This window comes from Trichechus manatus, unplaced genomic scaffold (assembly GCF_000243295.1).
Source record: "Trichechus manatus latirostris isolate Lorelei unplaced genomic scaffold, TriManLat1.0 scaffold00010, whole genome shotgun sequence".
NCBI lineage: Eukaryota > Metazoa > Chordata > Mammalia > Sirenia > Trichechidae > Trichechus > Trichechus manatus.
Window position 1 is genome coordinate 32,114,973 of NW_004443946.1, and position 27,744 is coordinate 32,142,716.

The following is a 27,744-nucleotide window of genomic DNA, read 5'->3' on the forward strand; positions in this document are numbered from 1 at the left end:
GGCTTACAGAACAAAATAGTTTCTCATTTAACAGTTACTACACATGTTGCCCTATGACAATGGTAAACAACCTCACAACACATCAAGATTTGACTTTTAATCTTGCTTCCAACAGTTTTTGACTTCAGCAAAGTCACAAAACCTCCCCTTCCCATAGTTTCTCCATATATATGTATGTGATGAGAATAATAATTACCTGGATAAGTCCTATTGATCTCCCCCAGAGAGATTTGGAAGATAAAATAAAGTCATAGGCAATAAGAAAGATTGTGCAATATAAATAAAAGTGGTATTATTAACTCTGTCCTCTAGGGGCTTGGTAAAACAATGTCCTAAAGTAACTTTCAGGCTGACTTTGATGTGAATGCACAGGTCTCTGAAAAATAGGAAGACGATAGTGGACTAAGAAGGGTTTCTTGTCAACCTCCCCCTTAAAAAAATGAAAGCTTTTTAATATCAAGAGGACAATTGGTGACTCTGTATTTGAATTATTAAACCAAATAAGTGGTTTCTAAATTCAAGGAACAAAGATTTAAATAAACATTAGTTACTATGTGAAGGAGTACTTCATTTGTTCAAAAATTGTTTCATTTAATTTCTAGGAGGTAGGTATTTTAGGGATAAAGACACAGAGAGAGGTGCAGAGAAGGTATGTCAACTCTCCAGGATCATACAGCTCATTGTTGCCTGAGCTTCAGTTTGAAATTCAAAGCTATACTCAAAGCTAGAGCTATTTCTGCTATACTAACCTGCCTCCTTGTAACTATTTAGCCCCCTTTATCTATCTATCTACCTATCTGTCTATCTATCTATCTATTATCTCTCTCTCTCTATCTATCATCTATCTATCTGTCTGTCTTATAGTATTTGATTGTCTTTGTCTTTCTTTTCCTCCAAGGGTACAATCACCAACTCCTGTCCAGTTAAATTTATAGCCACAATGCAGGATAAAAAGTGTTTGTTTACAAGCCAATGGGCTAGGTTTCCAAGGGCATAAATTCTAGGAATTAGTAATATCCCACATAAAATCACTGAAGGATGGTGTCCGTGGTTATTTCAGTGGCATCTATGATACTCCCTAAAGGTGTAATTTATCCCCTAGCCCCCGGACATATCTGTTCATGCTCTCTGGGACAGGCTGCACTTGTCTTTCCCAGAAACCCTTCAGTCCAGCAGGACCAGGACATAGATTAGGGTCTGTCAGCCCCACCCAGAGCCTCCTGTACAGATCATGTTGCTACTAAACAAGAAACAACCTGTATCACATCCTGTTTGCTTTGTATCCCTTTAATGACTACCTTTATAAACACTCAAAATGAATAAGCGATATGATTTGTTTTCCCCCCTCCCCCATTCCCCTGCCTCCCTTGGTAATTTGCAAGTAAGAAAGGGAAATCCATCAGGAGAAGCTGAATGGATTAAGGGATAGCGGGATTTGGAGAACAGGGACCCAGTGAATAACAAATTCATTATGTTCACAGTTGTTACAATTGCTGAGTCCAGGCCTGCTCAGTTCACAATGAGGCCAAGGTGTGTGCAGCATCACAGAGTACATGGCAAGAGCTGATAGAAGGAGAAAATGGGCTTCATAAATACAAACTTTAGAGTCAATGACATGCTTCCCAGGGACTGCCAGGGCTTCACTTAGCAAGATTAGAAAAGTAATTCTTAAAGATTTAAAGGCAAAAATAAACACCGTAAAAAACAAAACAAAGAGAATTAAAACAGCCATGGAGTCCCGGCTCCCCAGCTTCGTCACTGATACTGTTGTGACATGCCAGGAATTGGGATGTGTAACAGATCTCAGAGACCCTAAGAGCAATCTAAGGACCGATCTAGAAGAATTTTGGCATTGCAAAATGTTTGCCGGGCTGTGTTCTCATCACGACTTCTTAATCTGCATTGACCCCTTGGTGACTATTCAGTCCCAAGAGTGGCTGGAAAACATTCCCCCAACCAATTAAGAAATAAATATTTTCTGTGGCCCTATATCATGGATTCTGCATCCAGCCTGGTTATATAGGAAGGCTTGTCTCTGACGTTCTCAGGCATTTGCTGCTGCCTCAATAGGTAGATCTTCAATTAGGTCCTGCGTCTTCTCATCTGTTATTTCTGGAGTATTTGGGCCTTTATCTGGAGGAAGGTGACAAGAGAGTGTTCTGTTCCTGCAGAAAATTTGCTCATCATCAGCGTAAGTGAGTAGTGTCGAAACAGCTACTGCCTACATTGCTCTGCCTCTTGAAAGCTAGCATTTTGGTGTGAATCAATTATGGAAAGTGATGCACACCACCCCTACATACACATACACACCCCACCTGAAAACCTGAGACATAACACAAATGTCTAGAATTGTGAGCACTGAGGCAGAACACTTCAAATAATATTAAAATTCAGTAACTGATGAAGAGTGAGTAATAACAGAAGTTTAGAGTTATGTAAACTGATTCTAATGAAATAATTCTGATTCCCACATTATTTTCCAGTTTTACAATAGTACTTTCATATGTATTTTCTCTTGTCCTACAAATAGCTGTTCAGGTAGTTTACTCACTGTCTCAGTCATCTAGTGCTGCTATAACAGAAATACCACAAGAAGATGGCTTTAACAAAGAGAAATTTATTTTCTCACAGTAAAGTAGGCTAAAAGTCCAAATTCAGGGCATCAGCTCCAGGGGAAGTCTTTCTGTCTCTGTCAGCCTTCTCATCGATGTTCCCCTGGACTAGGAGCTTCTCTGTGCAGGGACTCCGGGTCCAAAGGATATGCTCTGCTCCTAGCACTGCTTTCTTGGTCGTATGAGGTCCCCCTCTCTGCTTGCTTCCCTTTCCTTTTCATGTCTTGAGAGATAACAGGTGACACAGACCACACCCCAGGGAAACTCCCTTTACATTGGATCAGGGATGTGACCTGGGTAAGGGTGGTGTTACAATCCAGTTCTAATCCTCTTTAACATAAAATTATGATTACAAAATGGAGGACAACCACACGACACTGGGAATTATGGCCTAATCAAGTTGACACATATTTTGGGGGGACACAATTCAATCCATGACACTCACCCATTCTCTAGACAAAGATGTTAAGGCTCAGTGGTTTCACCCATGACATCCAAATCAAAAACAGACAAACCAAACCTGTTGCCATCGAGTCGATACTGACTTATAGAGACCCTGTACAACAGAGTAGAACTGCCTCATAGGGTTTCCAAGGAGTGGCTGGTAGATTACAAACTGTTGACCTTCTGGTTAGCAGCCTGAGCTCTTAACCGCTGAGCTACCATAGCCTAATAAGTGGCAGAACTGAGTTAAACTCAAGTTTTAAATAATGTTTCTCTCTCTCTCTTTTTTTTTTTTTTATTTCCAAAGGCATATCTTCCCCCACTCTGATATCAGGGAATAGGACAGAACAAGATATACCTAAAGTCTCCTGGAAGTTTAAGTCACAAAAGGAATCATAAAAACTATTCTCTTTGAAGAAGTTCACTTTGGCATTTCATTGTCCCTGGAGAAGTCCCGTCTATCTCCATTGTATCTTTTGTGCCAGGAAAACACCAGCTGGATCCTTACTCTAGAAAGTAGCGAGGTAGCATTTTTCAGAAACAAAATGCTTTGCTAAGCAAATACATCAAAAAATCTAGAAAATACAAATTAATGATTCTTTTAATGTTAAATATTATTATAGGGATACCCTGTGAATAAAACAAGAGTTCAGATAAGACTGGAATGTATTGCATTAACTTCTAAATATCATGACTCCTGTATTCTGGAAGGTATAAGGGGGTCGTTCAAAATAAGTTACTGTGAAATAGGATGATTCTTGAAGGATGAGGTGTAGCAGAAATGTGAGACTTTGTTGGATGGGTCATTAAGGACATTGCTTAATTGGGATTTATAGGACCAAGACCCGACCAAAGGTTGTAAATTATCAGTGTTGAACAAGTAAATGACTGCATATCTTGCTAAACTCACTAGAGAAGTTAAGGAGGCAGAAGGTAATGACTGAAATTAGAATTTGTCTGAAACATCAGGACAAAAATAGTTCTAGATATATGAAAATGGCCTGAAAAATAAAGCAAAATTGGTACTGCAAAACAGCAGCACATGCTCAAAACTTTGCTTATTTCTTTCCTTCGGAAAACAGTATGCAAAAGTTGGTGAGAATGAGCAAAGCTACTGAGTGGGCTCCCAAAGCAGAGGGAATTAAGCAAAGCTATTAAGCAGGTGAATTTCTGTAGAAAAAGGGCAAGAAGTTGTGGGGGATTGCTTAATTGAAAATTTACAGGGGAAGCACCTATTTCTCAACGTTCTTTCCAACCCTACAATTCTATTATTCTTTCTCACTTTGAGGTCCAGTGGTTTTGCCACTGCTACCTGCAATGTGCCTTTGCCTGAGTAAATACAGAATTAGTATGAGTACATTTTTAAGATAACTATCCAATACCCTTTACTTATGAATCTGTTTTGAGTGGTGGATCTGAGACCATTGATCTCCATCATGGAATCAGTTGATGCCTTTCATAAATAAATGATTTACTTTTATTTGGCATTTTTATAATGCAGTACTTTCTTGTCACAGACACATCAGGAATTTCCTTGTCAAGAGAAACCTGTGTATCCAGGCTTGTCTGTGTCTATCCTGTCATTTGACATCATTCATGAGTTTAGTTGTTGGAAAAGGAAGGAAGTCCTAATGAATAAGACCATTCATACTCCAAGTGTAGATTTTGTGGATTTCACCTGTATTGGTTAAATGTATACATGCAATCTGATTCTCATGTGCTGAGTATAAATGTATAAAGTTATAAGGTGATATCTTTTCTATGACTTCACAAATGTCAAATGAATGTCCAGCAAATGTCTGGCTTGCTAATGATAGGTAATTTAAGACCCTCATTAGCTATATACATCCATATCCTCAATTACAGAATGTAGCAAACTTAACATTATATTTGATAGTTTTAATTGGTGATTATACTTCCAAGAATTTTCAGTAATAGATACCCAATGTTCTAAGATTTTTTTTACGAAATATGATCAGCCTTTGAAAACAGAAAATCAGTATTACCATGATTTCAAGTCATAGTCTGAATGTAAGTATCCCTTTAAAATTAAATACTGTCAGTTTAAAATTACATATTGTCAGGATTGCACAGTTAGAGGGTTTTTTTTTTTTGAAATAAAGCTTATACACATGCCATGTGTATATATAATTGACAACAGAAGCACAGGAAATAATGTGAAAAAAAAAACCTTTGTTCATATTTGAAAGCTGTATTTGTTGTCATCTTTAAAAAGATGGTAAAATTGTCATTCAAACCAAATCCATTTATTCCATTATCTATTAGTTTCTGTCTCTTCAAAGCACTTGAATTGGAGGCAGGGGAAACAGGTCGTGAAAATGTCATGCAAAAGTAATTCTTGTACAGTCTTCATTCAAAGAATTGAGAAAGTAATGCCATGGCTTGGGTTAGGCACATCTTAGTCCTCAAGGTGACATCTTTGCTTTTTAACAGTTTGAAGAGGTCTTTGGGATTAATGTGCCTAATAAATGAGATTATTTATGGAATAAATAACTGTGCCCATTGTCACCGTGTTGATTCTGACTCATAGCGACTATAGTTATTACATTTTGATCCTCACCACATCCTCTTGATGTTTTTAGGGCAAATAATTTAATCCCTATGTTATTAAAAGAAAACTGAGACTAATGGAGATTAGGAGGTCGCCTGATTTATCTCAGGTCTCAGGATTAGTGAACCATATTATAGGGAATTGAACTAAGAACTCCAGTCTTTTAGGCCAGTGCTTGTTCTCCTACACTAAACTTTAAAAATAGCTTTTTGTTTTTTCCTGAAGTTTTTCCAGGAAAATAAAAGAGACAGCAGTTCTCTGTTATATTTTCTCCTTGATTTTGAAACAGTGCCTTGGTTTTAATATAAAGACCATGCTTTTATTTAATAATTTTAAGTATATTTTACCTTTAGTGATAGCCTAAATGTTCTAAATAACCTGCTGTATGCAGCAGTATATCCCATTAAGTCTAATCTTATGAAAGTTTCATAAACAAATCAATCATCCTTGACTTAATTTTCAGCCTATATCAACATCTACTGAGAATCTCAACAATTAAAATATCCATATATAACACCATATGATAAATGGATATATAAAGTATATGTGAGCTCATATGAAGAAACAACAAAAAAATTCTTCCTGGGAGTTCAGGGAAAGTGCCTGAGAGAGGGTGGCCATTCGAATTGAGTGTTGCGTGATAGACATTTGCCAACTGGAGAAGGACAGACAGAAGGAGAAACGTACAGTGGCCCCTTCTGGACTAAGGGGGCCATTTGAACAAAGGTGTAGAAGAACAAGAAACAGTGATTGGTCCAATACTGTTAAGTTGGGTAGATAGCAAACAGTGGAAGCTGTTGACCTGTGAAGTGCCTTACATGCAAATTTAAGGAGTTTGAAGATGGTTTGGTAATATCAAAGCTGCAATCGATGTTTTTTAGGGCAATTAGGCCATGATCAGATTTGTGATTTAGAAAGATAACACTGGCAGCAGTGTAATGGACCAATGGCCAGAGTAGAGACTACAGCCAAAACTATTGCACTAGTTCAGGATAAAAATCGAGACTAAGGAAGTAGCCAAGGAGGTGAGGAGGAGGCAACAAGTGCCAGAAAAATATGTTGCAGATATACTCACGGAGGCATGGCACTTGATGAATATACAGACTAAGTGAGATCATGGAGACAGAAAACTAGCTTAGAGAGATGGGCGAATGACTATAGCCATAACTAAGATAAGGAAGTATATTAAGTTTCTCCTTTCAGTAAAGGTTAGATTTAATTATAAGAATTCCATCTACTCATTTGCCATTTTTGTTACAGTAATAAATCTTACATTTTCATATAAAAGAAACTATAATAGTCCTTTATGCTGTGTTTTGGTGTCCTGGGATGGTGCAAAGGGTTCACCCACTTGCCTGCTAACTGAAAGGTTGGCAGTTGGAGTCCACCCAGAGAAGCCTTGAAAGAAAAGCCTGGCGATCTACTTCTGAAAAGTCAGTCATTGAAAACCCTATGGACAACAGTTCTACTCTGACACACATGGGGTCGCCATGAGTCGGATTTGACTGGATGGCATCTGGTTACTGGCACTACATTTCAGTAGTCTGTTTATCTTCTAGACTGTAAGTTCCTTGAGGTCAGGGAAGAGCAACCCTATCTCATTCACCTTTTGAATACCCAGAACCTTGGTACCTGGCACAGAGTAGAACTCAACATATATTAGATGAGTTGGATTGAACTTAAATGTATTAACAGCAATATGAGGAATGCCTAGAGGATTTTCTTGTATTTGTTCCAATTGTTTAGTTTATTTCAGCCTTTTCATTTTGAATCCTATCAGCTTTTTCCAGTACTGCAAACACTTCTACTTGACAAGAAAGAAAAACAGTAAGTGAATGAGAAGGGGGAAGGGAGAATTGCAGCATCTTGATTGAACTCTGCAGGTTTGCCTCTCTCATAATTTTCACCTTTGATGGGGAACTGTCCCAGATTTCATCCACCAGGCTAAGGTTCTGACATGGTACCTTCTTAAATCAAGCTTGAAGGGAAATTGATTGAAAAGAAAACACCATTATGGGAAAACAATTCATTCTCTTCCCCTTGACAGAAGGTAGACTTTTGTCTATATTGTAGAATAAATATTAGCCGGCTGATTGCTTTAAGATCTAGAAGTCTAGAGGAGTCACAATGGCTTTGTTCATTTTTTACATTTAGATTCCCCTCAGTTTTAGAGACATTTGATGCAAAGGTTTTGGATTCCTTTCAAAGAGGACTATTTTTTCTCCTTATGTGATTATTTGTATTAACTAGATATAGGTGTGGGATAACTCATGCAGATATTTCTGTATGCAATTATGTAAGCATTTCCATTGAAGTGTGTGTTTCTCCAGACAGGGATTAAGTATTTTTCATTTTTCAACTAAGGCCTTAAATACCACAGTTGTTCAGTGTTTTGAAAGGAAATGAATCTGAACTCATAAAGGTAAAAACCCCAACCAAACCCATTGCTGTCTAGTCAATTCGGGCTCATAGCAACCCTTCAGAACAGAGTAGAACTTCCCCATAGAGTTTCCAAGGAGTGGCAGGTGGATTCGGACTGCCGACCTCTTGGTTAGCAGCCATAGCTCTTAACCACTGTGCCACCAAAAGTAGAATGATTGCAAAAAGGTGTAATAGCCACTTAATGGTTTGGATGGTAGAAACTATTAACATATCATTTAGAAGGAGTCCAGAAAACAGAAGACATCCACATTATGAAGCACTCATCCTTTCATTGGGTAAAATTGGCTTTATTTTCTCTTGCAGGAATTGCAAAACTAGCATCTCCTGGAACAACATCTAGCTCTGAAACCTGTATGTTTGGTTAACATTCTAATAACATTAGATTGAGTACTCCCTCTATATTTCAACACGGGTCCTACCACCTGTATTGTGTAATGCCTGGCCTATTCACACATTTGTCAATTCCCAGCTCCCAAAAGAGTTGAGTTTGACTGACTAAAGGTCTTTTTGCACAAATCTGTGCTTTGCAAGAAGGTGGGTTCTTACCTAGCAATGAAGCCAGATGTGTGGCTACTGAGTGGACAAGTGGCAACAGGCACTTGTTTTAACATACTCCCTGACCGCTGTCTTTCCCCAGTCACCTTCAAAGTTTCAGAAGTCTTATCAGAAATAAAATGCTTGCTAATATATTCTTCATCTTCTGTGCCACTCTGTCCATCACTCTGCTATTCAGGTAGCTATTTTTCTACAAGGATACCTGTGGTGTGAAGGTATTTGACTAAGTCCTGGCCAGTGAAGACACTGTCCAGGTACAAAGCCAGTGGTGCTTCTTCTGAACTTGTCTCCTTTTGAGCCAATTTTGGAAGCATAGATTCTCTTTTCTTGATCATTTTAGTTCTAATGACTTTATTTTTCTCCTGAGGCTAGGTATGTGGTATTATTTCCTTTTTTCTTTTCTGTTCTATTCTGTCTCTCTTTCTCTTGAAAATCTTAACAGGGGTTAATGGACTTATGAGGTGAAAATTAAGTTAATAGAAATCTCTGTCATAAAGACTGTAGAATTGATGCTTGAATTCTCCTTGGCTTAAGTCAATCCTTTATCCTTTTTAGGTAAATGAACTAAATCTCATGCAGTTTCCTGTGTGGGAGAGTCTTTTTAGATGAATCATTTAAATTGAAAGCCCTGCCGGCTCATCAAGGGACACGATTTTAGAGTTCTCCTGAGTATTGTGTGCACACTTAGTACAGTCATTGAGACACTTAAGGCAACCATGTGCCTTGATCTTTGGGAAGTCTTGATTCATAGTTGGTTATTTGAGTAAAGGGAATAATTGCAGTTTTGTATCTCTGGATCTCTTTCTGAAATTTCCCTTGGGTCATTTTAAAATAAGCTGTCTTTGTTCCTTTGTGATCTCAAAACTGTTTATCATAAGACCTCAGGCCCGTTACCACTGGAGAACAAAAATCACATCTCATTTAGTTCTACAATCCCTAGCTGTTGTTGACACTCAGAATAGATGAAATAGTAGCCATGCTATTTTTCACCCCAAAGGGACAGAATGTTATGAATGCTGTGATTCCTGCATAGCACTGTGAAGAGATTTTAATTGGCAATTATCAGGTCTGCAGCTACCACTCATTTGTCAGTTTGTCCTACTGTGATGGCTTGCTTGTTGCTGTCATGCTAGAAGCTATGCTACTGGTATTTCACATACTAGCAGGATCACCCATGGTGGACAGGTTTCAATGAGTTTCCAGACTAAGACAGACTAGGAAGAAGTGCCTGGTGATCTACTTCTAAAAAGATCAGCCAGTGAAAACCTTATGAATAACAGTGGAACACTGTCTGATATAATGACAGAAGTAGACCCTCAGGTGGGAAGACACTCAAAATATGACTGAGGAAGAGCTGCCTCCTCAAAGTAGATTCGACCTTAATGACATGAATAGAGTAAAGCTTTCAGAAACTTCATTTGCTGATGTGGCATGATTCAAAATAAGAAGAAACAGCTGTAAACATCCATTAATAATCAGAACTTGGAATGTATGAAGTATGAATCCAGGAAAAGCTGAAGTTGTCAAAAATGAAATGGAACGCATAAACACTGATATCCTAGGCATTAGTGAGCTGAAATGAACTGGTATTGGCCGTTTTGAATCGGACAATCATATGGTTCATAATAAAAAAAAAAAAATTCAAGATATATTCTGATATACAACAATATCAGTGATAGGATAAGATCCATACACCTACAAGGAAGATCAGTTAATACGACTATTATTCAAAGTTACAAGCCAACCACTAATGCCAAAAATGAAGAAACTGAAGATTTTTACCAACTTCTGCAGTCTGAAATTGATCAAATATGCAATCAAGATCCATTGATAATTACTGGTGATTGGAATATGAAAGTTAGAAACAAAGAAGGATCAGTAGTTAGAAAATATGGCCTTAGTGATAGAAATAACACCAGACATTGCATGACAGAATTTTGCAAGACTAATGACCTATTAATTGGAAATATCTTTTCTCAGCAATATAAACAGTGATTATACACTAGGACCTCACCTGATGGAATACACAGGATTCAAATCAACTATATCTGTGAAAAGAGATGATGGAGAAGCTAAATATCATCAGTGAGAACAAAGCCAGGGGCTGACTGTGGAACAGACCATCAATTGCTCCTACTCAAGTTCAAGCTGAAGCTGAAGAAAATTAAAACAAGTCCATGAAAGCCAAAGTATGACCTTGAGTATATCTCACCTGAATTTAGAGACCGTCTCAAGAATAGATTTGATGCATTGAACACGAATGAATGAAGACTAGACTAATTTTGGGTTGACATCAAGGACATGATACATGAACAAAGCAAAAGGTCATTAAAAAGGCAGGAAAGAAAGAAAGACAAAAATGCATATCAGAAGAGACTCTAAAACTTGCTATTGAACTTAGAGTAGCTGAAGCAAATGGAAGGAATGATGAAGTAAAAGCGCTGAACAGGAGATTTCAAAAGGTGGCTCAAGAAGACAACATAAAATATTATAATTAAATGTGCAAAGTCCTGGAGTTAGAAAACCAAAAGGGAAGAGCACGATTGGTATATCAACCTAAACAAAATGAGGAAAAAATTCAAGCCTCAAACCGAAATATTGAAGGATGCTATGGGCAAAATATTGAACAACACAGGAAGCATCAAAAGAAGATGGAAAGAATACAGAGTCACAGTACCAAAAAGAATTGGTCAACATTCAGTCACTTCAGGAAGTAGCTTATGAACAAGAACTGACAGCAATGAAGGAAGAAGTCCAAGCTATAGTGAAGGCATTGATGAAAAACAAGGCTCCAGGAGTAGACAGAATATCAATTGAGATGTTTCAACAAATGAGTGCAACACTGGAAGCGCTCACACATCTATGCCAAGAAATTTGGAAGTTAGCTACCTGGCCAGCTGACTGGAAGAGATCCTTATTTGTGCCCATACCAAAGAAAGGTGATCCAACTGAATGCAGAAATTATCAAACAGTATCACTGATATCACATGCAAGTAAAATTTTGCTGAACCTAACTCAAAATCGGTTGCAGCAGTACCTGGACAAGGAACTGCTAGAAATTCAAGCTGGGTTCAGAAGAGGACATGGAACAAGGGAGATCATTGTTGATGTCAGATGGATCTTGGCTGAAAGCAAAGAATGCCAGAAAGATGTTTACCTTTGTTTTATTGACTGTTCAAAGGAATTCGACTGTGTGGATCATAACAAATTATGGATAACATTGTGAAGAATAGGAATTCTAGAACAATTATGCTCAGGAGGAACTTGTACATAGACCAAGAGGCAGTTATTCGAAGAGAACAAGGGGGATACTGTGTAGTTTAAAATCCGGAAATGTGTGTGTCACGGTTATATTCTTTCACCATACTTATTCAATCTGTGTGCTGAGCAAATAATCCAAGAAGCTGAACCATGTAAAGAAGAATGCAGCAGTTTGGTGGAAGACTCATCAGCAACCTGGGACGTGCAGATGACACGTCCTTGCTTGCTGAAAGCGAAGAGGACTTGAAGCACTTAATAATGAAGATCAAAGACTACAGTCTTTAGTATGGATTACACCTCTATATAAAGAAAATAGAAATCCTCACAACTGGACCAATAAGTAACATCATGATAAAGAGAGAAAAGATTGAAGTTGTCAAGTATTTCATTTTAGTTGTATCCACGGTCCACACCCATGGAAGCAGAAGTAAAGAAATCAATCGATGTATTGCATTGGGCAAATCTGCTGCAAAAGACCTCTTTAATAACAAAAAATGAAAGGTAACACTTGGAAGACTAAAATGTACCTGACCCAAGCCATGGTATTTTCAATTGCCTTATATGCATGTGAAAGCTGAACAGTGAATAAGGTAGACCTAAGAATTATTTATGCCTTTGAATAATGTTGGCAAAGAATATGGAATATACCATGGACTGCCAAAGAATGAACAAATCTGTCTTGTAAGAAGTACAGCCAGAATGCTCCTTAGAAGGTGGATGGAGAGACTTCATTCTTTAGACATATTATCAGGAGGGGCCAGTCCCTGGAGAAGGACATCATGCTTGGTAAAGTAGAGGGTCATTTAAAAAGAGGAATACCCTGAAAGAGGTGGATTGATACAGTGGCTGCAACAATGGCTCAAACATAGTAATGATCGTGAGGATGGCGCAGGACCAGGCAGTGTTTTGTTCTGTTGTACATAGTGTCACTCTGAGTCAGAACCAACTCAACAGCACCTAATAACAACAGGACCTGAAGGGACACATTTGCATGCTAAATTATTTTTATAACCAGCCAAAAATGAGTCTAGAAAAAACCAGGCAGGTCTTCCTCAAAAGGAAAATCTGGTATCTTTACTTTTACAATATGCTGTGGTACTTGTTAAATCTGTTCACAACTTTCTTCTCCTGTAAGAATTAAGTACAACTCTTAATTAATTCCTTAGGGTTCCTTGCAATAAGAAGAAATTAAAAGGTATTTATTTGGTATTAGAAGAGATCAGCTTTGCGCTTGCATACCAGTTGCATTGTAATTAAGCATTAATGAGTGTCATTCGGTTTTGTTGTCCCAAACTTTCCCCTACAAGTCATGTGGCAGGAGGGCTAGGGGAAGCCAGCCAAGATTGATGAATACGTCCTCAGTGCTAGTTATCTCGATAAACTAGCAAGATCTTTTCCAAATGTTACAGATAACGAAACTGAGGCACAGATAAATTACTTAACGGGTACAAATTCACACAGCTCACAAATAATGGAGACACAATTCCCTTCCAGCCCCTCATGACTCTAAAACCTGTGCTGTTTCCAGGAAGTCTGCCTCACTCATCTCACATAAACCTCACAACTCACCTGTGATGCAGGTAGAGGGAGAAGTATACTCTATCCTTTTCATGTTGTACCCATTTTACCACTCACTCACTGGGTACAAGTAATGGGTTGTTCTTGCATGCACAGGTCTCATGTTTCTAGAATGCCTTACAACTTTCAAAAGATGTTCATTTACTTTATCTATTCAGATTTGCACAGCAGCTCTTTGTGGTATATTCCCATTTTAGAGAGGAGGTCTTTTGGATTGAAGAAATTCAGGTTGTTTCTAGAAATGATTCCTTCCCTCATTTTGTGTGTGTGTGAATTTGATCAAACAAATATTCACTTCCTAGTATGTGTCTGGTACTAAACTAGGCACTATAAGCCAAATCCACTGCTGTCAAGTCAATTCTGACTAATAGCGACCATATAGGACAGAGTAGAGCTGCCCCATAGGATTTCCAAGGCTGTAAATCTTTACAAAACCAGACTGCCACATCTTTCTGCTGTGGAGTGGACTGGCGGGTTGGAACTGTTGACCTTTCAGTTAGCAGCTGAGTGCTTGACCGCTGAGCCAAGAGGGCTCCTCAGACTTGGTACCATGGGTGATGCAAATTATCAACCACAGCATTTAACATGTATTGAGGTTTGAGTTTTTATTGTGGTAATTATTTTACATGCATTATTTCATTTAATCCTCATAACCTTGTGATGTAGGAACTGGCTATTCCCAGTTTTGCAGATGAGGAAACTGACTCAGAAATCAAGTAACTTGCCTATGGTCTCACAGCTGATAAGTGGTAGATTTCAGATTCAACCCGGGTAGTCAGCTCCAGAGCCTGTGCTCTTAACCATTACAGAAAATTACGAAATTACAAGGCATAGCCCTTGCCTTGTAGGGATATCTTCTAGATGGTGAGACAACACCAATACAGAAAGTAAGATTGACATGATTCTTGAAGAATGACCAGGACTTTGATGTATGTGGGGGAGAAAACCAAAAACCAAATACAAACCTATTGCTGTGAAGTTGATTCCAACTGATAGGGACCCTGTAGGACAGAATAGAACTACCCCATAGGGTTTCCAGGGAACAGCTGGTGGATTCAAACTGCCGACCTTTTGGTTAGCAGCCGAATGCTTAACCACTGCACCACCAGGGCTCCGTGTGGGGGAGAAGGAAAGGCTACTCTAGTCATGGAAACCAAAACCATTCTGGTTGCCATCGAGTCGATTCCGACCCATGGTGAACCCATGTGTGTCGGAGGTAGATTACCAGAGCTTTCTTTTGAGGCATCTCTGGGTGGATTCAAACCACTGAACTTTCAGTTCGTAGCTGAGCGTGCTGTCCAGTGACTCTGTCTGGTCATGTGGAATATGACAAATTCAGGTGCATGGGAACAGCATGGACAGTCAGCTTTGTTTTAGCTTTGTTTTATTGTATTTCTATGTGTGTGTATATGTATTTGTCTACATATATATATATATAATTTTTCCTTTTAGACAGAGTTATAAAATCTAAATATGATAATATAAGAAGGAAAAGATTCCACTCTCCTAAAGTATGCAGTTGGCTGAACTCTAAAACCTAAACTTTGTAGAGGTTAACAATGATGGTATCTAAAAGGTTTTGAAGGGCAGACCTGGAAGAGTCTATGGAAGAAGTTTGTATTGCAAATCCTGTATGGACTGCAGAGCCATCAGCCCAGGTAAACTGAGGCTGCAGTCTAATACTGGAAAAACCCAAACAAGCAAACCTTTTGCCATCAAGTCGATTCCGACTCATAGTGACCCTATAAGATAGAGTAGAACTGCCCCGTAGGGTTTCCAAGGAGTGGCTGGTGGATTCGAACTGCTGACCCTTTCGTTAGCAGTCATAGCTCTTAATCACTGCACCCCCAGGAAGGAGGGAGAAATTCAGGACAGCACAGCAGGTGCTATCTGAGCTTCAGGAAAGGCGTATCTGAACCCAAGGACTTAGCTGGACTCCCAGGAAGGAGAGCAGAAAAACATTTACAGAGGAAGGGACCCCCAGGGGAGGTTTCCCCAAACACAGCCAAACACTGCAATTGGTTGAACACCAGTGAGCACCGGCAGCTGCTGAGGCTGAGGGGAGCAGAGACAACTGAGCAATTAACCTTTGGTGATGGGTGTGAAACTCTAATTAAGAGCTGAGTCTCCTCTGTTATTTGGGAGGGGGAGTTGCAGAAAGACGTCTGAGGGGGAAGAGGGAGTGAAGGCTGGGAAAAGGACAAGAGTTTTAGCAAGTCAGATTTAGAAAACACCCAAATGGGTGTGAAAGGGTGGGAGCAGAGAAGGGGATCACTGACTAATGTTCCTCTTTCCCAGTCGCAGTTTCTCTTCTCTTCCTAGTCACCCTACACTGACTGTTGGGCACAGGAGCCAGCAACTTTGAGGAAGCTGAAGCTGGCTGCTTGTGCTCCTCTGTGTTCTAGTTTTCTTCATTTGCAGAGTATCACTGGTAATTTCTTTGTAAATTTGATCAGAGTAGTAATTTAGCAGCTTTTCTGTTGACAAATGAAGAACATCTTAATAGTCAAGAGACTGCATTCCATTGCTTGTGAGGAGGTGGAGGTGGTGCCTGGAAAGTGGCAGAGAGTGACACAGGGAAGCAGATGGTCTTGGGAAAGCCCCATTTCCATGGTGCCCTGTTTAATTTTGCCCACTTTTAGATAGGAGGAAATAAGCTTCTACACCTTGCAAACCCAGTTCATTGTGAAGACTTACACTGTTCTAAATCTTCCCTCTTTTATCACTTGGTTAAGGAATGCCCTTCAAACAGAATCGTGGGGGAAGGCCCTTCCAAAGTTGCCATGAAGTGTTCAGAAGCAGAGACATATTATTTTTGTGTGTGTCAAAAAGTTTCTCATTGTCCATCTTTAGGAAACTGGCAACACTGGTGTCTTTCCTGATGTAACCAGAGATGGATGCAGGGGGGAAGCTCCTTTACTACTTAGAGTTCACTGTTGCTTTACTGTAAGAATCAAAGACCTTTAGGGTGGACTTTGTGAGGAAGTTAACCTAAGTCATTTCCCAAAGACAGCCCCCTAGCGTTTTACTCCCCTGCCTCAGAAATCTCCCTCTTACCCCTCTGCTAAGAATGGGAAAGGTAGGTGAATGGAGAGGTCTTTTTTAAAGACCAAACTTCTGGAATTCATAGTCCTTCTGCTTTTATATCTCCAGCAGTGACCTTCTAAGACATCACTAGATGTGTATAACCTTTCATTTATTCTAAATGCTGGATGGTGGACAGAAAATCATGCAAGGCCCGTTTTTATGGAACTTTCATTTTAGCAGCACAACGGAGCCCTTGTGGCACAGTGGTTAAGAGCTCGGCTGCTAACGAAAAGCATAGCAGTTTGAATCCACCAGCCGCTCCTTGGAAACCCTATGGGGCAGTTCTACTCTGTCCTGAAGGGCCCCTATGGGTAGGAATCGACTTGACGGCAATGAGTTTGATTCGGGTTTGGTTTTAGTGGTACAGTGGAGCCCTGGTTGTGGAGTGTTTAAGCGCTTGGCTGCTAACCAAAAGGTCGGCAGTTCAAATCCACTTGTTGCTCCTTGGAAACCCTATGGGATGTTCTACTCTGTCCTATGTCACTACGAGTCAGAATCGACTTGATGGCACCTGTTTGATTTCTTTTTCTTTTTTTAGTTTACTAGCACAACGATGGAGCCTTGGTGGCACAGTGATTAAGCGCTAGGCTGCTAACTGAAAGGTTTGTGGTTCAAACCTACCAGCACCTCCGTGGGAGAAAGATGTGGCAGTCTGCTTCTGTAAAGATTCCAGCCTTGGAAACCATATGGGGCAGTTCTACTCTGTCCTATAGGGTCGCTATGAATTGGAATTGACTTGACAGCAATGGGTTTGGGTTTTTTTGTTTGAATGTTTTCTGTAGCACAGTGAGTAAGTGCTTGACTGCTAACGAAAGGTTGGTAGTTTGAACCCACCCAGAAGCTCCACAAGAGAAAGATCTAGCAATCTGTTTCTTCAAAGATTACAGCCAAGGAAACCTTATAGGGTAGTTCTACGCTGTCACATGGCATTGCTATGACTTGGAATTGACTCAAAATTGAAAATAAGAATTTATTTTTTTAAGTCTTATCACAACGGCTGCTGATAGAGATAGTAGGGGAAGAGGCAGAAGGGTGGGGGTGGAAAAAGCAACAAAAAATGAAAAGAAAAGGTGAGACTGAGAAAGCAGCAGCCTCCTTAGGACCCTGATTCTGTTTTTGGAAGAGAATGCATTGAGGTATAGGTGATTATTTGTTTCTGAAATCCACACTCTGGGGGGAAAAAAAAACAAAAACAAAAAACAGCTTCTCTAATTTTTTTTTTTTTTTGACGAAAGAGTCTTCACGTGAGATGCAGACAAGCAAGCCTCGCATTACCATTCCAAATCTTTCCCTTGTATATGGCTGAGAAGAAGGACTATGGAGTATCCATATCACAAACCATGGGTTCTAGTGTCTACATAGAGACTTTTGATTATAACTCTTTAATTTCCTTCCTGGGCCCTCTATACAGGTAGTGGGGATCAGTCCCTATATTTAAGCAAAGTCAGGTCCAACTCTTGAAATGGGTTGAGGAATGAGAATTATGTATGCTTCACTCTAGTGCTTGCTAATAGCTTTCTCCACCTCCCTCCTCTCTTCTCCCACCACCTCTATCAGCAGTAGAAAGTATATGGAAGGAAATGAGTACAGACAGAGAGAGTTGGCAGAAACACTCGGCACTTCTTTGAAGTCTCTTTTCTCACTAGTGAGTAAGGGAGAGAGAAGATGTGACTAATGCCCCCAAGCAATTCCTGGACACGTTCCCAACCAGAGTGACATGCAGAGAAGGGGCAAGAGCTCCATGCATTCTAAACCAAAGCCACCACTTCACACTTCCAGCTTTAGTCCAGTCTTCCACTTGCCACACAGGGTTGCCATCCTGACCTGACTACTGAGGAGATGTATCTTCTCCACCAGGAGATCCACCATGAGCTAAGAATAAGGACTGCTGTTTCTCTGCAGATAACATTAACCCAATTACAGCAAAAAGTAAAGGAAATTATAGTCTCATTAAATACAAGCAAGAAAAACTCCAATAAGGCAAACTAAATCAGTTATACAATTTAAAACTTTACTCAAAAATCAAAATAATTTGAAATCACCAGTAACTTAAAAGAAGACAGAAGCCATATGGTGGCCATTGTGTGAGCTAGTAAATCAACAGAAGTCCAAGATTCGAATGCAGCAATAGAGTTGACAAGTAGTGCTTTCATGAAACACACAATTAAATAGATCTAGTTATTGAGTTCTATTTAATCGTGTCCTTAAAAAGGGAAAATATTCTTCTGAAAGTCCTTGGGTTTAAACATATGATCAGATTCTGAAAGAATTTTGAGTCTTTTGACACTAATTAACAGAAGGTATATATTTGTTTTGGGGAAGTGGTGGTTTAGTGGTAGGATTCTAGCCTTCCATGTGGGAGACCCAAGTTTAATTCCCAGTCAATGCACCTCATGCGCAGCCACAGTGGAAGCGTGCATGTTGCTATGATGCTGAACAGGTTTCAGCAGAGGTTCCAGACTAAGAAAGAATAGGAAGAAAGTCCTGGAGATCTATTTCCAAAAATCAGCCAATGAAAACCTTATGGATCACACTGGTCCAATCTGCACTGATCATAGGGATAGCACAGGACCTGGCAGTATTTTTGTCTATTGTGCATGGTGTCACCATGAGTCAAAGACCAACATGTATTTATTAACATATTTTATCAAATAAAGGTGAACGAGGGCCTGATTGATTGATCTCAGTATTTGATTTGTTCTCAACCAAAGGTGCCAGGCTGTTGAGCCTATGTCACTCTGTAAGTGGTACCATTTTCCTGTTTGGTAGGTAAGGTGAATCTCTAGGTTAGGATTTGTATAACCTCAAGCCTCTTGAAAACTCACAGGCTCCTATTGTATACCTCCTCAAATTCCTACCCTACCACTGTTCACAATTTCTTGCAAGCAACACTTTAAGGGGTAAGCCCCAGGAAAGAAGTGAGCCTCCAGCTATAGAAACCATAATGAGTATGGCAGGTAGTGTCTGATCTAGAACAGAGCTGCCACTCCTAGTGTTCAGATCTCATCTTCCCACCAGAACACCTGCAGGAAATTCCTGCCTGCACTAATTGATGCCTCAAGCCATCTGGAGTGATTCCATGATCCATATGAGCCTTGGATTAGCAATTGATCTGGACGCCAGATTCATTGTGTGAGGAGCTGAGACAAAACAAAGCAGCCTAACCAACAGTCATGTCAAATCAGCTGCTCAAATGGGTAGGAAGTCATGGAAGCCAGCCTCTAACAGATGGGAATCTCACCTATGTGTAAGGTCCTTTTGAGTAGATCCAGCCACCACAAACCTGTCAGCAGCCTCGGGGTTGCTGAGATAACCAGTCCAGAGTAAAACCAAAAAAAAAAAAAAAAACAAACCCAAACCCATTGCCCTCGAGTCAATTCTGACTCACAGCGACCCTATAGGACAGAGGGTTTCCAAGCAGCAGCTGGTAGATTTGAACTGCCAGCCTTTTGGTTAGCAGCTAAGCTCTTTAACCACTTTACCATGAAAATCCAGAATAACTCAACCTAAAGCCCTCCACTATGTTGTCCATGAATTTATGACACATTATTTTTCTCATTTGCAACTTTTTGGAAGCCAATATACTTTGGTTTTTTAAAAATATTGTTTTGTGTTTTCTTACTATAAAAGTAACATGTTCCTATTATAATAAAAAATGGGAAATAAAAGTAAAAAAAAAAAGTTATTTCTCCAATCTTCTCAAAACAAATGTGCTAGCAACTAGGCATATCTTATTGCATTTTTTCTCCTATAACCAGTTTTATTTATTTTTATTATGTATGTGGGTCTATTTTCAACTATGAGCCACTTGCTGAATTAAACAGAGATGTTCTGCAGACGCTGTGCTATTCCTTCATTCCTTCTTTCACTGAACAATCCTCTCCTGAGCACTGTGCTAAGCGATGGGAGGAAATAGAATGTTCTCTAACTTGATTTGCAGTCAACTACCTACAGTAGTTCTACTCTGTTCTATAGGGTCACTATGAGTCAGAATTGATTCGATGGCAACAGTTAGCTAGAGACCAGGAGTCCCTGGGTGGCACAAGTGATTAAGCACTGGACTACTAACCCAAAGGTTGGTGGTTCAAACCCACCAGAGGTGCCTCAGAAGACAAGTGTGGCTACCTGCTTCTGAAAAGTCACAGCCTTGAAAACCCTATGGAGCAGTTCTACTGTGCACACATGCGGTTGCCTATAGCAACCTAACTAGTAACAACAACAAATCAGAGATTAGTAACAACTATCTTGGATCTCATTATCTTGTTATTTGCACTATAAAATCTCTGCTCTGAATCTCATACTCTTTATCTGAAAGCCAAATGGAAGCCAAATGGACTTCATCAAAGTGCATTTGCTTTCAATCATCGGCTTGGAGTTTCTAGCAGTCTGTGATAACATACACCGCCCTCCCCCTGCCATACACTCATATTCAAGCACAAATGTATGTATAATTTTATGTGTTAACAGGAGGAAGAAATGGGAAGTTTTACATAAAAAAATGCAATGTCAATGTCATAAATGGGGGGACAGTAGAAGACATTTGGAATGATACCTTTAGGCTTACATTTTGCTCTTGATCTACTACTAGGCTTTTTTCCATTGCCATCTGTCACACCAGAAATAAAGATCTAGAATTCATAAACTAATGAGTTTGGGAAACCAAGTGATTACTACTGTGATATGAAACCTTGCCTAATTAAGAAAGGATAGGTGGGGAGGTGGGGAATGAGTCCCCAGAACAGTGTTGATTTGCCAGAAAAACTTTTTTTCTTACAAATCGATTGTCACGTTGACAATGTGGCCTAAGAACTAGCTTCTAACACCCTAACCTCAATTTGTTTATCTAGAATATCTAAGCACAGCCATTATTTCAAAACACTTCTCCATCTTTTTAAAATCCAACCTAGGTTTTCTCACTTTATTTTAAAAAGGAATATAACAATTCTAGAAATACGATTATATACACATCTAAGGAATAGAGGCTACTTCCAAGCAGAAGAATTAAAAGATCAGCATTTCTGATTGTTATTTAGAGAGAGAGACAGAGAGTAAATGAATGCTTCCAGGCACCAGGCAGCCAAGGCAGAAAATTCCTAACCTTGCGTTTGCTCTACCCATTGTGTAGTGCTATTGTGTAAATGTTTAACAATATATCAGTGAGATCACTGTCCTGGGAACTTTCAACTGAAGTACCTCAATCACTTTTACTGAAAAATAATCATGAGGAAAATCTAAACCCAGGCCAGCTCACCATAGATTCTTGGGTTGTGAGGTTTTCTCTGCAGATACCATTCTCTGCAGATACAGCTAAAGAGCTCTAATGTTTTTCCTCAGTTAGACCTCTTCTTTGCTTATACTTCACAAGGATATCACTAATAAACTATTCATTGGTAATTTATGAGAGGCTTGCCTCCTCTTCATTCTTTCCATTGCTTCTTTCAGTTTATCCTGTGTTTGAAAGGCAGAAGCCCAAGTCTAGTGGAAATATTGAAGATCTCTTGAACATGTTTTGATCTTAGAAAGAGAGGCAGGTGCAAGACCAAACTCAATGTGAATTGAAAAATCCAGATTTGGAAGGAATAGTGACCTTACCCATGAAGTCTAAATGACACTGCTTGAATTTCCTGGGACTCTCTGAATGAGAATATGGTCAGGGCAGGATTAGCCACTGTGCAAGGTTCACCGGTGACCTGTAAACTCCCTCATTTGACTCCCCTAGCAGGTAGTACTCTCCCATGCCTCTTACCTCACTTGGTTATTCTGTTTTTGTTTTTTTAATACACCTGGAAATCAGTGTGGTTGGGGGGCCAGTTGTGCACCCCACAACTCAAGAGAGCAGAATTCACCTAGTTTAGACTGTGAATGCCTCCCCTACATGTATGGGCAAAGCACAACCTACAGAACAGTACCTGACGGCCTGGTTGTCAATGTCCCGACCAGAATGTAAATGTTTAGAGGGCAGAGATTAGGCAACAGAGAAAGCTTTCGAAACTATTTAATGAATTCAGTTGAATTAACAAAGTCAGGAGACTAGCCCCAACTCCTCCACCTACCAGAAAGAGTGAACTGATGTCCCAAGACAGAAATCTACCTCACAAACAGGTTTTGTTTGGCAACAGGTATTTCAAAAGTGTTCAGAATTTTGATGCTTTCCAGTTGGTCATACACTCTCAATTTTTTCCTCAGGCCCCTCACTCCCTGTTTTATTATGGCAAGCTTATTCACACATTTATGATACCTGCCAACCTGCTATACGTCATTTGATATGTGGCTCGGCCTTTCTGGACCTCATTTAACCTCGCTAGACTGCAGTTTTTTCACCTGTAAAATTGCCATCATACCTGCCTTGCCTACACCATGAGACCCTTTTGAGAATCTGAAGAGGTAACGTAGGTAAAAAGACTAAAGATTAGAAAACATAAATAAATTAGTATTAGATTAATTAATAGTGTTAGAATTATTATTTTGATGGTAGTGAAATGTGATTGAACCCAACTTTGTATACACAAGAAAAACTTCTTGGCTTTCATTTTGTAAAACTGAATATTCATCCTTTGACCCATCAATTGCCCAGCCTAAAACTTGGAGAATGCTAAATTTCTGAGCACATTTTCACTTCTCGCTTTATATTCCCCTGTGGATCTCTTGTGGATGTATAAAGATTGCGAGGCTATCCCACGGGTTACCTTTCATTCAAGACACTGTGGCATGCTATTCATTGTCAAATTCTGGGTTTTTTCCTCCTTGTCATAGAAAATTGGTGTCACATGGCACAACCTTCCTTCACTCTTCACCCTTGCTTTCTCTAAGGTGGAGCATCCTCCAAAAACTACACAATAGAAATTAGGGAAACTATGTTTCAGAATGGAAGTATCCATCACAAGGAACTTTCAAGTCTTAAAATATATTTAGCTTTTGAATGTGATGAATCATGCTTGTATTCCTTGGTAAAATACTGAGCAGAATGATAGGAAAAAATATAAGCTATATAAGAACCTGTGGAATTGACATGATTTGAGTACTCATTCAAAGATGAACCACAAAAAAGGGATGTGCAGTATTTTTTGTCCCTGTGCCATTTGAATACCACCTGTATTATTTTTGTTATATCTTCTTATCACCAGTACTATTATTTACTTAATAGTCTACTTTAAGATGAATTTTCTCCCTTAAAAATACATATATTTTAAAACCAAAATATATAACCCTAAGGCAAATAGAAAATTAGTATTACTTATCATAAATAAAAGATAATGGTAAAAATAAAAGCAGTGAGAACAAACTATGTTATTATATTGTGGCTATATGTCATAGCCTGCCAACAGCTTGAGCCAAGGCCTACACCATCCTTATTTTTTTTTAAAAAAAAAAGAAATTGACAAGTTTTAAAAAGCCATTAAAAACCTAAAAGCACCACTTTTCTACATGAGGAAATCAGGATTGAAAGAAGACTTAAAGGTTAATAACTTTGTATGCGTGTGATTGGGTATTATTTAATATTATCTTTTTTACAACTTCAAATCATTTAATGCGTCAAAGATAGCAGTCAGAAACATTGGGGCCATACATCTATTCTGATGGAGAGTGCAGATTTTATCTTCATGCATGAATGTTTTCAATAATGTGACCTAAATTGCTGGAAAGTTAAAGCTTTTAAGTTTCATACAAAATCTACTCTGCCTCAGTTCTTCATTAAAAGAATAAAGGATTTAATTTATTTGAGCCAGTCTTCAATATAGAAAATAAAACAACGACCATAACACAAAATTATCAGATGACTATTTATCTAGACACCAGCAGGAATACTTTATGTAGATATTTTAGTTCAATCCCCACAAGAGCTCTACAAAAAAAATAACATTAAAGTACCTATTTTACAGATGTGGAAAATAAGGCTTACAGGGATTAAATAGTTTGCCATGATACACAGCTAGTAAATCAAGCGATTTAATTCTGGAAGCTTCACTCTTAGCCCTTCCTAAATAATATTACTCCTTTCATTCATATATACACATATGTATGTGTGTGTGGGTATATATATGTGTGTGTGTGTATGGGTATGTATTAGTAAGCATAGTGAAGGGTCATTTTTCATTGTTTGGATAATTTATATTTTTGAAAGTATATTAATACCTCACTGTTAAGCTTGTAATTCTGAAACTCCTGTACCAATGAAATATTAAATTTTAAAATTTGGATTTAGGTTCAAGAAGCATGGTTTAAAAAACAAACAAAAAGCAAGCAAGCAAACAAACAAACGAAAATGTTTTACTGACTACCCTGCTTTTTTTTTTTTTTTTTTTAATGAATGTTGAATGTTTGTTCCTTCCTTATACCTATTGTATTGTTTTATTATACTCTTTAACATAATGCCTTTTTATTCACAGGACTATGAAGACAAATTTGAAAGTCAGGTTCTGAGGGAACTCTTAGTAAAACTTAGTAGAAGTCAAACTTTCAGAAGTCTAGAACTCAGGAGAAGAAGACTTTGAAATTGGCAGTAATGACTCTTGCCAGTATTTCAGTCCACACCCTTTATCATTACCCCATTCCCATTGCTGCTTGCTTTATGACAGTTTCTCAACTCTGGTACTGTTGATATTGTGGGCCGTGTAATTCCTTATTGCAGGTGGCTGTTACGTGCATTATAGGATCTATAGCAATATTCCTGGTCCCTACCCACTAGGAGCCAGTAGTATCCCCCCCTAGTTGTGACAATCAAAAATATCCCCAGACATAGTGAAATCGCCCTCAGTGAGAGCCATGACTAGGGTTGATGTAAGGTAATGCTGCTCTTCTTCTTAGCGTGCTGTTAACAGGTATTTGCAATTATTGCTGATGATGTTGTTTTTGTTACTTTTTCTTTGATAAAGTTTCTTTAGCTGCCGAGAGAAAAGACATGCTGAGAACCCCTGGGTCTTAATAAAATCTTTCATGATTCACACAATATAGCACAATATATTCTCACAATATAGCAGTGAGATAGAAAAATGATGGCATATCAGCATATATATCTAAATGTTTTTACTTTGATTTCTGCACTGAATCAAAATCTCTGTCACGTTTTCTTCCCAAAGGATATTTCCTGAAGGTGCTAGCCAAGAACCGTGACTATAGTAGAGGGCAGGAGATTTACCAGCCTAAGCCAGCCTGGGGTTATGCTGGAAACCAGAAAATAATTGGATGACACTGGGGTTGCTTTTTGGCTAGTATGAAATTTGCAGATTCCAGGGGCTGCCTCACCAACAGAAGCTGGCCTTGTGCCTTACTTTTGTGTTTCTATAATTAGAGAAAGCAGCAAATCCTTGTCCTGGCATGAGCTTTGGGGACCTGATGTTATACTCTTAGATTACCCATTTAGATCTTGATAGTTGTTCTGTCACTTCTTGAGGGAAGCTCTTCTAAAACCCTTTGGAGCCCCCCAAAATAGGAACCATCATTTGATGGATACCTGACTCAAAATTCACATCAACCACATCATTTCAAATGCTTACCTGTTAGACTGGTAAAAGAACTATAGGTACTTTGTTGGGAGTGAAGATGGAGAAGAGGCAAATGAATGTACAAAGGAGGACTTAAAACAAAAGACTTGAGAAATATTTAAACGTGTAGACTTGGGGAGGATTTTATAAGAGAAACGTGTTTGTGACGGCAAGTGCCACTTTTCACCCGTTGCCACTTGGAAATTACCTATTTATTTGCATAACATTTTTCTGAAATCCTGCTATTCTAAGACTAGGATGAGAAGGGGGTTGCAACTGAGTAAAGATACATTCTTTGAGGCAGGTGCTCTTTTGAAAATTGTGCTTTTGGTTACATTGAGAATATAGCTAACTTTTGTCTCTTTCCATTGTGCCCTCTTTCCAGCTTCCTACTCTAACTTTCCTCTGATATATGGTTGATGTGTTCTTCTTCTTTATGCCCGGAGACCTTCTCCTATATCTAACCTCTCTAAGAGGTATTTCTACCTTTCTACCACAAAACCCCATGTTCAGCTAAAAATCTCATGTAGGAAAGGCTCTGATAAAGTACTTCATGCATTTCTAAAGCATATAAGTTATTATTTACTGATAAATTGCTATTTTTACTTTAAGGCATAGCTATTTGAATATTTAATAGTGGGATTAATCAATTGTTGTTGTTGTTAGATGCCATTGAGTCAGTTCTTACAGCGAACCTATGTACAACAGAACGAAGCACTGCCTGGTCCTGCATCATCCTCACAATGAATTGATTACTGTGGTACATATTTAGGGTATAGAGCCTTGTGAGAACCTCACAAATACCTACTCATGATGAATGAAGCAGCTTTAGGTTTTTACTGCTGCATGCCAAACAAAGAAGACATGTAAGACATGGTTTATGTTATTATTTATTAAAATTTACTTGTTTTACTTAAGGAGCCCTGGTGGCGCAGTGGTTAAAGGATCAAATGAGAACCGAAAGGTCAGTTGTTCGAAACCACCAGTGGCTCCTCAGGAGAAAGATGTGACTCTTTGCTTCCATAGAGCTTTATAGCCTGGGAAACCCTACGGGGTCATTATGAGTCGAAATTGACACAATGGCAGTGGGTTTGGTTTGAGTTTTGTTTTACTTACCTACTTCATAAATGTCTTTTTTAAGTACTATTACTTGTTTCTATGTCTTAGGTACATAGATTTATTGTTCATCAGTGCCCACCTTTGAGGATAGTAATGCAATTAAATAGATCTATCTGTCTATATGTCTATCCATCTGTCTGTCTGTCTGTTTTAGTTATCTAGTGCTGCTGCGACAGAAATACCATAAGTGGATGGCTTTAACAAAGAGAAATTTATTCTTTCACAGTCTAGGAGGCTAGAAGTACGGATTCAGGGCACCAGCTCCAGGGGCGGACTTTATCTTCCCGTCAGCTCTGGAGGAAGGTCCCTGTCATCAGTTTTCCTGTGGTCTAGGAGCTTCTCCACACAGGGACTCCAGGTCCAAAGGACGTGCTGTGCTCCTGGCTCTTGTTTCTTGGTGATATGAGAGCCCCATGTCTCTCTGCTTGCTTCTGTCTTTTATATCTTGAAAGAGATTGACTTAAGACACAACCTAATCTTGTAGATTGACTCCTGCCTCATGAACATAACTGCCACTAATCCCACCTCATTAACATCATAGAGGTAGGATTTACAGCACATAGGGAAATCACATCAGATGACAAAATGGTGG

General features: G+C 39.0%; 1 protein-coding gene across 1 annotated transcript in view; it reads left to right on the top strand.

Annotated features, from left to right (window-relative positions):
* Window positions 1–27,744, top strand: part of NRXN3 (neurexin 3) — a 1,723,724-nt gene that overhangs the window by 967,923 nt on the left and 728,057 nt on the right. Inside the window, exon 18 of the mRNA XM_023726412.1 lies at window positions 7,343–7,368. Within this exon, the coding sequence (XP_023582180.1) occupies window positions 7,343–7,368 (26 nt within the window). The remainder of the gene's footprint in view (window positions 1–7,342; window positions 7,369–27,744) is intronic.